The sequence below is a fragment of the Mustelus asterias genome, chromosome 19 (genome assembly GCF_964213995.1).
Source record: "Mustelus asterias chromosome 19, sMusAst1.hap1.1, whole genome shotgun sequence".
Classification (NCBI taxonomy): Eukaryota; Metazoa; Chordata; class Chondrichthyes; order Carcharhiniformes; family Triakidae; genus Mustelus; species Mustelus asterias.
The window spans coordinates 11665219-11680668 of record NC_135819.1 but is presented as its reverse complement, the minus strand read 5'-3'; the positions used below and the strand labels follow the sequence as shown (position 1 = coordinate 11680668).

At 47.9% G+C, this 15450-nt stretch overlaps 1 protein-coding gene across 1 annotated transcript in view; it reads left to right on the top strand.

The window, feature by feature from the left end:
- Positions 1 to 15450, top strand: part of LOC144507765 (complement C3-like) — a 149353-nt gene that overhangs the window by 121515 nt on the left and 12388 nt on the right. Inside the window, exons 34-37 of the mRNA XM_078235039.1 lie at positions 434 to 521; positions 8368 to 8457; positions 10178 to 10283; positions 12925 to 13014. Of these exons, the coding sequence (XP_078091165.1) occupies positions 434 to 521; positions 8368 to 8457; positions 10178 to 10283; positions 12925 to 13014 (374 nt within the window). The remainder of the gene's footprint in view (positions 1 to 433; positions 522 to 8367; positions 8458 to 10177; positions 10284 to 12924; positions 13015 to 15450) is intronic.

The window sequence follows — 15450 nt, the reverse complement described above, 5'->3', positions numbered from 1 at the left end:
GTGGTTAGCACTGTTGTCTCGCAGCGCCAGGGACCCGGGTTCGATTCCTGGCTTGGGTCACTGTCCATGCGGAGTCTGCATGTTCTCCCCGTGTCTGCGTGGGTTTCCCTCCGGGTGCTCCGATTTCCTCCCACAGTCTGAAAGACGTGCTGGTTAGGGTGCATTGGCCGTGCTAAATTCTCCCTCAGTGTACCCGAACAGGCGCCGGAGTGTGGCGACTGGGGGATTCTCACGGTAAATGTAAATCTACCTGTGACTAATAAATAAACTTTACTTTGACAAAGGGTCATCCAGACTTGAAATGTTGGTTCTGTTCTCTCTCCGCAGATGCTGTCAGACCTGCTGAGATTTTCCAGCATTTTCTGTTTTGGTTTCAAAGCCTGATGATTGTAGTTTGTTTTACTAACTTTCTGAACTTGCAATACCTTTCCAGATATCTCGGGGAAACAGATGCCGCAATGGTCATTATAGATATTTCCATGCTGACAGGATTTTCTCCAGATTTACAAGATCTTAAGTTGGTGAGATATCTTTATTATCGCATGAAAAAGCTGACATTTATATTATATATATATGTCTGAACTAAGATCACATCGAAAGTTAAAATGAAATGTGTTGCTCCTGAACACAAGGGACTAGCTGTATTAATAGCATAAGCAGAGATAAAAGGAGGCACGGTGGTTAGCACTGCTGCCTCACCGCACCAGGGACCTGAGTTCGATTCTGGCCTTGGGTGGCTGTGTGGAGTCTGCACGTTCTCCCTGTGTCTGCGTGGGTTTCCTCCGGGTGCTCCGGTTTCTTCTCACAGTTCACAGATGTGCAGGTTAGGTGGATTGGCCATGCTAAATTGCCACTTAGTGTCCAAAGATGTGCAGGTTAGGTGGATTGGCCGTGCTAAATTGCCACTTAGTGTCCAAAGATGTGCAGGTTAGGTGGATTGGCCATGCTAAATTGCGCCTTAGTGTCCCAAGATGTGTAGGTTAGGTGGATTGGCCATGCTAAATTGTCCCTTAGTGTTCCAAGATGTGCAGGTTAGGTGGATTGGCCATGCTAAATTGCTCCTTAGTTTCCAAAGATGTGCAGGTTAGGTGGATTGGCCATGCTAAATTGCCCCTTAGTGTCCCAAGATGTGTAGGTTAGGTGGATTGGCCATGCTAAATTGCTCCTTAGTGTCCAAAGATGTGCAGGTTTGTGTGGATTGGCCATGCTAAATTGTCTTTAAGTGAGCCAAGATGTGTAGGTTCGGGAGATTAGTGTGGTAAATATGTGGGGTTACTTTGATTTGATTTGATTTGTTTTGATTTGATTTGATTTATTATTGTCACATGTTTTAGCATACAGTGAAAAGTATTGTTTCTTGCGCGCTATATAGACAAAGCATATCGTTCATAGAGAAGAAAATGAGAGAGTGCAGAATGTAGTGTTACAGTCATAGCTAGGGTGTAGAGAAAGATCAACTTAATGTAAGGCAGGTCCGTTCAAAAGACTGACAGCAGCAGGGAAGAAGCTGTTCTTGAGTCGGTTGGTGGACTTTTGTATCTTTTGTATCTTTTTCCCGACGGAAGAAGGTGGAGGATAGAATGTTCGGGGTGCGTGGGGTCCTTAATTATGCTGGCTGCTTTTCCGAGGCAGTGGGAAATGTAGACAGACTCATTGGATGGAAGGCTGGTTTGCGTGATGGATTGGGCTACATTCAGAACCTTTTGTAGTTCCTTGCAGTCTTGGGCAGAGCAGGAGCCATACCAAGCTGTGATACAACCAGAAAGAATGCTTTCTATGGTGCATCTGTAGAATTTGGAGAGAATCGTAGCTGACATTCCAAATTTCCTTCGTCTTCTGAGAAAGTAGAGGTATTGGTGAGCTTTCTTAACTATAGCGTCATGATGGATTCCAAGGTTTCAGCCAATGGCTGAGTCACAGCAGGCCACACCGGAGTCCCAGAGGGCCACAGCTGAGTCACAGCGGACCACAGCTGAGGACCTCAACTGGCTTCTTGAGATTCTGTGGCCCATGGCTGAGAGGCTTGAGAGCTTGCACGAGACCCAGCAGGACAACGCTGAGACACAGCGGGCTATGGCAGCAGACTTTGAGATCGTGGCCCAGTCACAGATGGTCAGGTCTGAGGGGCTGCAGAGCATGACCAAGTCTCAGATGGCACTTGCTGCTGCCATTGGCAGATGGCCCCTGACTCAGGTGGCCATCGCAGAGGGCGCGGCCACCATGGGTGGGGCGCAGGTGGACTTCCAGGACTAGCAGGGCCAGGTGATGCCGGAGCTTCTGGAACTTACTACAGAAGCACCGCCGACCTATGGAGTGACCCCGGGGCCAACAGGAACCCTAAGGGAGGAGGAAGGGCTCGAGCCTGTGACGGGATCTTCCACCCAGGAGACTGTGGCTGTGGCTACACGTTCTGACTCCCGCCTTCCTGACACCGGGGCATCTCAGGATGGAGAAGGTGTCATGGATACGGCCCTGACACCTGGGAGCCGGCCAGGGCCCTCAAGGTTTAGGCCCTCCAGGGGATGATTGCCAAGGGCATCACAGGCCATGGGATGCGGTCGACAGCTGGCCACCTCCACCTCCATTGTACATCCTGGGGAGGCACCGAGACGGTGCGGTAGGCCACGTAAGGTTAGGAAGTTGTAATTGCACTGATGGCATGGGTGAAGGGCAAGAATAGGTGGGTAGAATATTTAGGCATTTTAAAGTCTCATGTTCACATGTTTTTGATATTATTTTGAAAGCACTATTATTGGAAACAATAAATGTTATTCCACCCGCACCTGTGACCAACTTGTCTTTAATTAGCCTCTAACGAGGGATGTACTTACCCCAATGGTTGCCGGAGGGACCCTGTACATCGATGTCAATGGGGGAGGCCCCACAACGCACTGCTACTGAGAAAATAAAGGCGCTCAAATAATTCACTGGCTACAGAGGGTGGCATATATTGGCAGCGACCTACAGCATCTGCCATGGCATCCCAGGAACCCACAAAAGATTCCCTTCCTCCCCCACCCCACCCGCCCCGGGGCCCTGCATGGGGGTTTAGTGCTCCTTTACCCACCACCCAGACGTGGGCCCAGGTGCCAACGCGCATGCGGAGCACAGGTAGGAGTCAGACTAGTTTGCACCAAGGCATCATCACATTGGCGCATAGCGAGTCGTCATCATCCTCCTGCCTGCCACAGAAACTCGCTAACGCAGCATACCCAGGCCCACCACTCTGGTGTTACAATGGTGCAGGAGATTATAGGACTCCAAGGCAGGGGAGGGGGGAATGGAACCCACGTGCGGCCCCTGGTGACCAAAGCGCCTCCCTCGCATGCCTGATCCATGCTGCCGGCAGCCCTCCTGGGTGGTTTTGCTCATCATCCTCCTCTTCCTCCTCCTCCTGCTGGGTGGCCTCCTCCCCAGCGATGCCCAGTTGTTCGGCCTCCATGTCCTCCTCCTCCAAAAGGTCTCTTCGTTGCTGCGCCAGGTTGTGTAGGGCACAGTATGTCACCACAATGCAGGACGATAGTCCGGACAAATGTGAGATAATGCATTTTGGAAGGTCTAATAGAGATAGGAAATATACAGTAAATATCCTTAAGAGTATTGATAGGCAGAGGGATCTGGGTGTACAGGTACACAAGTCACTGAAAGTGGCAACGCAGGTGGAGAAGGTAGTCAAGAAGGCATACGGCATGCTTGTCTTCATCGGCCAGGGTATTGAGTTTAAAAATTGTCCAAGTCATGTTGCAGCTTTGTAGAACCTTAGTGAGGCCGCACTTGGAATACAGTGTTCAATTCTGGTCGCCACACTACCAGAAGGATGTGGAGGCTTTGGAGAGGGTACAGAAAATATTTACCAGGATGTTGGCCTGGTATGGAGGACATCAGTTATGAGGAGAGGTTGGAGAAACTTGGTTTATTCTCACTGGAACAACGGAGGTTGGGGGGCGACCTGATAGAAGTCTACAAGATTATGAGAGGCATGGACAGAGTGGATAGTCAGAAGCTTTTTCCCAGGGTGGACGAGTCAATTACTAGGGGGCACAGGTTTAACTTGCGAGGGGCAAGGTTTAAAGGAGATGTACGAGGCAGATTTTTTACACAGAGGGTGGTGGGTGCCTGGAACTCGTTGCCGGGGGAGGTAGTGGAAGCAGATACGATAGTGACTTTTAAGGGGCGTCTGGACAAATACATGATTAGGATGGGAATAGAGGGATATGGTCCCCGGAAGGGTAGGGGGTTTTAGTTAAGTCGGGCAGCATGGTCGGTACAGGCTTGGAGGGCCGAAGGGCCTGTTCCTGTGCTGTCATTTTCTTTGTCCTTTGTTCTTTGATATCGGGGGCTGTACTGCCCGCTCGAGTGGTCGAGGCACATGAAGTACATCTTGAGGGGCCCTATACAACGCTTCACTATTGAATGGGTGACAACATGGGCCTCATTATACCGGGTCTCTGCTCAGTCTCAGACCTCTGCACAGACGGCATCAGGCAAGTCCGAAGCGGGTACCCCATGTCCCCCACGAGCCATCCCCACAGCCTGGGCTCCCCCTCAAAGACCTCTGGGACATCAGAACTCCTCAATATGACGCTGTCATGCCCGCTGCCCGGGTGTCTGGCGCAGACGTGCATGATATTTAGCTAATGGTCACAAACCAATTGCGCATTTATTGAATGGAAGCGCTTTCTGTTCATGAATCTTCCTGGATTCTTCACCGGGGCCTTGAGGACGACATGGGTGCTGTCTATAGCCCCCTGCACATTTGACATCCCCGTGATGGCTGCGAATTCTGCAGCCCAGGCTTCCTACTGGGCCTGGGCCAGGTCAAATTTGATAAACTGGCCAGCCCGAACATACAGGGCACCCATGAGCTCCTTGACATACTTGTGGACAGCTGACTGGGGAATGCCACATACATCTCCACTGGGGGTCTGGAAGGACCCGGTGGCATAAAAGTTGAAGACAGAGCCTTTGAGAGTGAGTGCCCCCCCCCCCCCCCCCACCCCACCACGTGCCCCGAGGTGCCAGGTCCTGTAACTAATGGCACAGGAGTCACACTGTCCCCTTTCGGAGCTGGAGCCGTGGGCGGCACGCAACGTCCGACAGTTGCTCGAAGGACATTCACGTGTCGGGGTCTTCGCACCCCCTTTCTCCTGCCCCAACCCCTTCCCCCGGGGTGAATGGCGACCACATCCTGCTTCCGGTGGCTGTCTCCCTTTCCTCCTGTGAGTGGTGAGGCCTGGGCCTCCTGGGCCCCCAATTCTCCCTTCTGTTCCTCGTCCTTAGATCCAGCAGCAACCAAAAGAATGGCAAGATCAATGGATTACATCACAAAATCCATCTCATCACTCTGAAAGAATCGGGGGGTGTGGGGGTGGAGTGGGAATTTGGGGAAGGGGAGAGACATTGGAGAGGTTAAAGAACTCTGCTCACCCACAGACCGTAAGAAGTCTCACAACACCAGGTTGAAGTCCAACAGGTTTATTTGGTAGCAAAAGCCACATCATCACCCACAGACCTCCAGCAACACACACTCCCCATACCCCCCACACACTCATCCCCAGCAACACACACTCCCCATAAACCCCCACACAGCCCCAGAAACACCCCCATACCCCTCCACGGACCCCCCAGTAACACACACTCCCCATACCCCCCCACACACACACCCAGCAACACACACTCCCCATACCCCCCCACACACACCCCCAGCAACACACACTCCCCATACCCCCCACACACTCATCCCCAGCAACACACACTCCCCATAACCCCCCACACAGCCCCAGAAACACCCCCATACCCCTCCATGGACCCCCCAGTAACACACACTCCCCATACCCCCCCACACACACCCCCAGCAACACACACTCCCCATACCCCCCCCAACACCCCCAGCAACACACACTCCCCATACCCCCCCCAACACCCCCAGCAACACACACTCCCCATACCCCCCCCAACACCCCCAGCAACACACACTCCCCATACCCCCCCACACACCCCCACCAACACTCACTCCCCATACTCCCTCACAGCCCCCAGCAACACACACTCCCCATACCTCCTCACACACCCCCAGCAACACACGCTCCCCATACCCCCCCCAACACCCCCAGCAACACACACTCCCCATATCCCCGCACACCCCCCCCCCAGCAACACACACTCCCCATACCCCCCCCAACACCCCCAGCAACACACACTCCCCATACCCCCCCACACACCCCCAGCAACACACACTCCCCATACCTCCCCACACACCCCCAGCAACACACACTCCCCATACCCGCCCCCACACACCCCCAGCAACACACACTCCCCATACCCCCCACACAGCCCCCAGCAACACACACTCCCCATATCCCCCCACACCCCCCCAGCAACACACACTCTCCATACCCCCCCACACACACCCCCAGCAACACACACTCTCCATACCCCACCACACACCCCCAGCAGCACACACTCCCCATACCCACCCCCACACCCCCAGCAACACACACTCCCCATACCCCCCCCCCACAGCCCCCAGCATCACACACTCCCCATATCCCCCCACACCCCCCCACACCCCCCCAGCAACACACACTCTCCATACCCCCCCACACACACCCCCAGCAACACACACTCTCCATACCCCACCACACACCCCCAGCAACACACACTCCCCATACCCCACCACACACCCCCAGCAACACACACTCCCCATACCCACCCCCACACCCCCAGCAACACACACTCCCCATACCCCCCCACGCACCCCCAGCAACACACACTCCCCATACCCCCCCACACACCCCCAGCAACACACACTCCCCATAGCCCCCCCCCCCCCCCCACAGCCCCCAGCAACACACACTCCCCATACCCTACACCCTTTTAGTTTTTGGGTGCTTTTCTCAGTCACTCCTCCCCCCAGCTAAGTGTTTGTGCATGGCCGGATCTCTCACATCTAACATATAGAATGATCAATTATTCTGCTGCAGAAACATAAGCAGTGAAGGACGAATGGCGGCCATTTGACCCTGCGGCTAATATTATGCAACGACCATCCTCTGTGTGTGAATGAGTCTGCTATCAGTTTGAGATTTTTAGGCAATTTCTGCACCTGTCTGAAACAGCCTGACCAAACTATGTGCAACCATTGTATCCGCCTGTTTTATTGTTACGATGTGGAGGTTGTGCCCCTTTAAGATGCAATGCCGAATCCCCCAGAGAGGAATCCCTCGCTTCGTAATCTGTTAATAGTGTGTGCGAGGTGGTGTGAACTGTCCTTCAGTAACGTTTAGTGGGTAACTCACAGAAATACCCCACACTCACTGTAAAATAAACAATTAACAATTTATTAATTTAACTAACCGGGAACTTTAACTAAACAAGTAACACGTCGAATAAAATAAGATTAGACTAGAATGCTGTTCAATTAAATATAATACTCATTCATTAACCAAAGTATATAATAATAGAATTCCGTCACTCTCAAAAAAAAATACAACCAGGTTTTGTGGCTTTCGGAAATTTTTGGAGTTCTTCTGTGGATTCCCTCTGTCTGTGAGTTCTTTATGATTTGGTACCTTTCACTGGTTAGGTGGTGCATTCTCTGAAGAGGTATATACAGCAGGGTGGAGATCTGCCCTCTCCCTCTCGACTTGAGAGGTGGAAGTTTCCAACTAACTCTTTTTGCCCCCTTTCACTCTCTTTTATACCTGTGGTGACCTATCGATTTTCCTACACTAGGATTGGTCTGCTGTTGTCAACAACATCAAATCCAAATCTTATAGGTTCTTGGTAGCTGAGTGCCTGCTTTAAATTGATTGGGTAAAATTCAAAACATTCAAATGCCTGAAGCCTGTTACCAAAGCAACCCTGCTGTCTTGCCTTGAATACAAATGTTTCAGTCTGGGACTTTGGATGTAGTTTGCATTTTAAACCTCCAAGCACACAAAAAAAATACCAGCTTTTAAAGGGACCACACAATGTTCTAGCATGGGGCGGCACGGTGGCACAGTGGTTAGCACTGCTGCCTCACAGCGCCAGGGACCTGGGTTCGATTCCCAGCTTGGGTCACTGTCTGAGCGGAGTTTGCACCTTCTCCCCGTGTCTGTGTGGGTTTCATCTGAGTGCTCCGGTTTCCTCCCACATTCTGGAAGACATGCTGGTTAGGGTGCATTGACCCGAACAGGCGCCAGAGTGTGGCAACTAGGGGAATTTCACAGTAACTTCATTGCATTGTTAATGTAAGCCTTACTTGTGACTAATAAATAAACTTTAACTTTAGCATTTTCTTTGCATTCTTTCCAAACTCAACTTCGCAACAGTATCTCTTAAAAAAACCACAAGTTACTAACATTTTGCCTGATTTACTTCCAGCTGAAGAATGGAGTGGACAAGTACATATCAAGATTTGAACTAAACAAGGCCCTATCAACCCAAGGATCACTGATCATTTATTTGGATTCGGTGAGAAGCTTTGTCTGTTTTGACAATTGTGAAAAGGAAGGAAGTGTCCCGAGACATTTTGTTGTCCCTCTTCCCGCATCCATTAATGCACAAGGCAGCTTTTGTGTGTTCCCATAGCAAGGTTTGTGCCTGGAAGAGGTCACTAGCTTGCGGCCAGAGGCTTATAGCTTGAGGAGTACGGCTCCACGTCAAGCGTGGCTGACCGGGAGTCTCTCCCGCTCTTCCCAAATGCTGTGGGATTTCAGAAGGATTTTACAGGATGACACTCAACCTTCCTTGGCCATCTTGGGGTGGGACTCAAATCCATGGAGTTGTTGGCTCAGAGGCAGGGATGCTGCCACCAGATCTCCAAAAGTGCTTTACAGTCAAGTATTGTTGAAACTGCTGGTAAGGTGTTGAAAAGAAAGTTGCCTGGTCTATTTTAGTTAACTATCCAACTGGCTTACATTGAGTTACGATCGAACTGGCCCAAATCTTAACCATGTGGCATGGTGGCAGTGGTTAGCATCGCTGCCTCACAGCACCAAGGAGCCAGGTTCAATTCCTGCCTTGGGTGACTGTCTGTTTAGAGTCTGCACATTCTCCCGGTGTCTGCGTGGGTTTCCTCCAGGTGCTCCGGTGTCCTCCCACTCTCCAAAGATGTGCAGGTCAGGTGGATTGGCCATGCTGAATTACCCCTTAGTGTCCAAAGATGTGTAGGTTAGGTGGATTGGCCATGCTAAATTATCCCTTAGTGTCCAAAGATGTGTAGGTTAGGTGGATTGGCCATGCTAAATTACCCCTCAGTGTCCAAAGATGTGCAGGTTAGGTGGATTGGCCGTGCTAAATTGCCCCTTACTGTCCCAAAATGTGCAGATTAGTTAGATTAGCCATGTCAATTTGCTCCTTAGTGTCCAAAAATGTGCAGATTAGATTAGTTAGCAATGCTAAATTGCCCCTTAGTGTCCAAAGATGTGCAGATTAGGTGGATTGGCCATGCTAAATTATCCCTTAGTGTCCAAAGATGTGCAGATTAAGTGGATTGGCCATGCTAAATTGCTCCTTAATATCCAAAGATGTGCAGGTTAGGTGGATTGGCCATGCTGAATTGTTCCTTAGTGTCCAAAGATGTGCAGGTTAGGTTGATTGGCCATGCTAAATTGTTCCTCAGAGACAAATATGCATAGGTTAGGTGGATTGGCCATGATAAATTGTTTCTTAGTGTCCAAAGATGTGCAGGTTAGATGGATTGGCCATGGTAAGTGGATGGGGTTATGGGATAGGGTGGCAGGAGGAGAGTTGTGGTGATATACTCTTTTGGAGGGTCAGTGTAGACTCCATGGACCGAATGGCCTCTTTCTGCACTGTAGAGGTTCCATGATTCATACTCACTCACTTCTAATGTAAGTTAAATTTCAATCTTAATGTAAGCCTACCTGTGACACTAATAAATAAACTTTAAGCCTTTAGGTTTCTTTCCCTAAAGGACATTAGTGAACCTGATGGGTTTTTATAACAAAATGTTTTCATGGTGGTCTGTCGATTTTTAATTCCAATTTTCTATTGAATTCAAATTTCACCATCTGCCGTGGTGGGATTTGAACCTGGGTCCCCAGGGCATTACCCTGAGTCTCTGGATTATGGCACTGCTGTTCTATTTTCTTCACAGATACAGATTAATCCTTTTGACTAATCTTTAATTAATCAGTGTGTTCTTATTTTCTCTTTTTAATTGCCAAAGGTTTTACACACAGAGGACACTATTCTTGGATTTAAAGTGCATCAGTTCTTAAAAGTTGGACTTATCCAGCCAGCTTCTGTCAGAATTTATGAATATTACGATACAGGTGAGTGCTTGTAAGATTATCTTGGCTAGATTTCTCTTGGACAGAGGTGAGGACGATAAAAAATAAGTTACCTGAAAACCGTCACAACATCCCAGCAAATAACATAGTCCCAATTGCCCGCGTTTTGCCCATATCCCTCTATACCCAATTTACCCACGTAAATGTCGAAATGCTTTTTAAAAGACAAAATTGTACTCGCCTCTACTACTGCCTCTGGCAGCTTGTTCCAGACACTCACTCCCCCACTGTGTGAAAAAATTGCCCCTCTGGACACTTTTGTATCTCTCCCCTCTCACCTTAAACCTCTAGTTTTAGACTCCCCTACCTTTGGGAAAAGATATTGACTATCTACTGATCTGTGCCCCTCATTATTTTAAAGACCTCTATAAAATCACCTCTCAGCCTTCTACGCTCCAGAGCAACAAGTCCCAGTCCATCCAGCTTCTCCTTATAACTCAAACCATCAAGTCCCGGTAGCATCCTAGTAAATCTTTTTTGCACTCTTTCTAGTTTAATAATATCCTTTCTATAATAGGATGACCAGAACTGTACGCAGTACTCCAAGTGTGGCCTTACCAATGTCTTGTACAACTTCAACAAGACGTCCCAACTCCTGTATTCAATGTTCTGACCAATAAAATGAAGCATGCTGAATGCCTTCTTCACCTTTCTGTCCACTTTCACTTTGGCCCCTTGAGTCTGTACCAACAACAATCCCACCCACAGGCCCTATCCCCATAACCCCACATATTTACCCTACTAGTCTCCCTGACACGAAGGGGCAATTTAGCATGGTCAACCAACCTAGCTTGCATATCTTTGGACTGTGGGAGGAAACCGGAGCACCCGGAGGAAACCCATGCAGACACGGGGTGAATGTACAAACTCCGCACGGACAGTGACCCAAGCCGGGAATCGAACCCAGGTCCTTGGTGCAGTGAGGCAGCAGTGCTAACCACTGTGCCACCGTGCCACTCCAGTGGAGTTTAGCAGAATGAGGGGCAACTTTTCAATAACCAGGGCGCATTGATATAAGGTAAGCGGTAGGAGGTTTAGACAAGAGTTGGGGAAAACATTTTCACCCAGAGGGTGGTGGGATCTGGAACTCACTGCCTGAAAGGGGGGTAGAGGCGGGATAGGTCAACATTTAAGAAGCATTGAGATGAGCACTTGAAATACCATAGCATACCAAGTTATGGACCAAATGTTGGTAAATGGGATCAGAATAGATATATGATTGATGGCTGGCACAGATATGATGGGCTGAAGGGTCTCTTTCTGTGCTGTAAAACTCTATGACTTGATTGGAGTATACGACCCTGAATGTTTTGGACAAGTTGCATACGGAAATATATTTTCTCTCATCGGCGAGTCCAGATCTAGGGAGCACTGTTCTAAAATTAGGATTGCACTTTTAGGACGGGGATGTGGAGAATTTATTTTCACTTCAAGGGTTGCTTGACATTGGAGCTCTCGGCCTCAGAGAGGGCGGGGTCATTAAATATTTACAACACGGAAGTAGATAAATTCTGGTTAGGCAAGGGGGGTCAAAGATTATTGGGGGGAGATGGGAATGTGGAACTTGAATCACAAGCAGATCAGCCATCAATCTATTGAATGCAGAGCAGGCTCAAGGGGCTGAATGGCCTACTTCTGCTCATATTTTGTACATCCACATGCTTGCATGCTTTATGACTTGAGGAGGCATCAAACCCACATGAATATATCTCTGTGTAACCCGAAATGCATAAGGATACCAAGGGACAATTTAGCATGGCCAATCCACCTACCAACACATCTTTGAACACTCAGGGACAATTTAGCATGGCCAATCCACATAACCTGCACATCTTTGGACACTAAGGGGCAATTTACCATGGCCAATCCACATAACCTGCACATCTTTGGACACTAAGGGGCAATTTACCATGGCCAATCCACCTAACCTGCACATCTTTGTAACCTTTGTACAGTTAGCAATTTCAAGTTTAAACTTTATTTATTTGTGTCACAAGTAGATTTACATTAACACTGCAAGAAGTTAATGTGAAAATCCCCTAGTTGCCACACTCCGACGCCTGTTCGGGTACACTGAGAGAGAATTTAGCACGGCCAATGCACCTAACTAGTACGTCTTTTGGACTGTGGGAGGAAACTGGAGCACCCGGAGGAAACCCACGCAGACACGGGGAGAACGTGCAGACTCTCCACAGTCACCCAAGTGAACCCGGGTCCCTGGCGCTGTGAGGCAGCAGTGCTAACCACTGTGCCACCATGCCACTCAGCCACTGTGCTGCCATAGAATCCCTGCAGTGCAGAAGGAGACCATTCGGCCCATCGAGCCTGCACCGACAACAATTCTACCCTGGCCCTATCCCCGTAGCCCACGTATTTACCCTGCTAATCCACCTACAATCAGGGGCAATTTAGCACGGCCAATCAACCTAACCTACACATCTTTGTAAGCTTCGTACAGTTAGAAATTTCTGAAATCACATCCAATTTCCCGGAATTAGAAAATTAGCGCGTTTCTTTTAGGAGTCAGTTTTTATTGCGTAATAAATGGTGTATCAATTATTTATATTTCTTGTCTTAACCTATCCATATTTTATTCCATGTAATTTTTTTTATCTACATGCAGAGAACACTTGCACTAAATTCTACAATGTCCATGAAAACAGTACGATGCTTAGTAAAATCTGTCAAGGTGATGTCTGCAGATGTGCAGAAGGTAAGATTTAGTTCTCTGTTTTATATGGATTTATATTTTTCCATTTAATCTAAGTTAGAATTATCAGGTAGTATTGTGATTTTCAATAATGCATTCTCCTTGGGATCATGTTTTGTTATGTACATAATTCATTAATTATTGCACATATACCAATTGATATGACTTAGTTATCAGTGTAAACGTAACTCAAACCAAGTTTAATAGCACAGAGAATCTTAACCATTTTAATCATTTGATAATGATTTGATTTAATTTATTATTATCACGTGTATTGGGATACAATGAAAAGTATTGTTTTCTTGCATGCTATACAGTAGTGTCACAAGTACGCTTACATTAGCACTGCAGTGAAGTTACTGTGAAAATCTCCTAGTCGCCAAACTCTAGCGCCTGTTCGGGTACACTGAGGGAGAATTTAGCATGGCCAATTCACCTAACCAGCACGTCTTTTGGACTGTGGGAGGAAACAGGAGCACCCGGAGGAAACCCACACAGATACGGGGAGAATGTGCAAACTCCACACAGACAGTGACCTGAGCCGGGAATCGAACCCGGGTCCCTGGTGTTGAGAGCAGCAACAGCTAACCACTGTGCCACTCGTGCCACATTAACACTGCAATGAAGTTACTGTGAAAATCCCCCTAGGTGCCACACTCTGGCGCCTGTTCGGGTGCACTGAGGGAGAATTTAGCATGGCCAATGCAACTAACCAGCACATCTTCCGGATTATGGGAGGGAACCGGAGCACCCGGAGGAAACCCACGCAGACACGGGGCGAACGTGCAAACTCCACCCAAAAGCTCCCTAGTGGGTCATTTGAATCTGACCTGAATTGAAGCCTATCGTGTTTATCCCAGCCAAATTCAAGATGCAAAACTTATGATTCAGGAGGGCTCCATACAATACTTTAGAGTTTCTGAGCTGAGCCATAACAATCAGTAACTGCTTTATCAAGAACTGAAGTACGGGAGAAAACAGTCTTATTGATAATCAGCTAAAGGGAGAGGAAAGTTTGAGGATTGAGATGTTAAGAGACAACTGTAAAATATTTAGATCAGTAAACGTAGCAAATCCCTCAAAGAATAAGATATTATTATGTTCTTTATAAGATGCTTTGGGAAGGGAATGAAAATTTAATGTAGAAGCAGCCAGTATAATTAAGGACCCCACCCACCCCGGACATTCTCTCTTCCACCTTCTTCCGTCGGGAAAAAGGTACAAAAGTCTGAGGTCACGTACCGACCAACTCAAGAACAGCTTCTTCCCTGCTGCTGTCAGACTTTTGAATGGACTTACCTTGCATCAAGTTGATCTTTCTCTACACCCTAGCTATGACTGTAGCACTACATTCTGCACTCTCTCCTTTCCTTCTCTATGAATGGTATGTCTTGTCCGTATAGCGCACAAGAAACAATACTTTTCACTGTATGTTAATACGTGTGACAATAATAAATCAAATCAAATCATAGAATCTACGGCACGGAAACAGGCCCTTCGGCCTAAACTGATCCATGCCGACCAAAAAGTCCAACTAAACTAGCCCCATTTGCTTGCATTTGGCCCATATCCCTCTAAACCTTTCCTGTCCATGTATCTATCTAAATGCCTTTGAAATGTTGTCAATGTCCCTGCCTCAACCACTTCCCCCGGCAGCTCATTCCACATATATACCACCCTCTGTGTAAAAACATTGTCCCTTGGGTTCCCATTAATTCTTTCCCCTCTTAACTTAAACCTACGCCCTCTAGTTCTCGATTCCCCAACCCTGGGAAAAAAAACTGGGCGCATTCTCCCTCTCCATGCCTCTCATGATCTTATACACCTCTATAAGATCACCCCTCAGTTTCCAACGCTCTGAAGAAAAAAATCCTAGCCTGTCCAATCTCTCCCTATAACTCTGCCCTTTGACTCCTGGCAACATCCTTGGAAATCTCTTCTCCACACTCTCCGGTTTAATAACATCTTCCCTCTCACAAGGCAACCAAAACTGAACACAGTACTCCAGGTGTGATGGTTACTGCTTCTTGTAACTGAAGCAATAACTATATAAACCCATGTATTATTTGTCTCACAAGTAGGAGTACTTTACTGTTTATAATAGCTCATTAAACAAAATAACTCATTAAGATTCAAGATGGCACTGGAGGTTGGCGACTTCCTCCGAGCTGTCCCCAGCAAACCCTCTAATTCTATCTTTTATTCTCGTTCTATGTTTTTAAAACTGAACTCTTTCATCTCACTAACAGTGCACTTTTATTAAGTTGATCTTTCTCTACACCCTAGCTATCATTGTAACACTACATTCTGCACTTTCTCCTTTGCTTCTCTATGAATGGTATGCTTTGTCTGTATAGCGCGTAAGAAACAATGTTTTTCACTGTATACTAATATATGTGACAATAATAAATCAAATCAAATCATAATTAAGGACCCCAC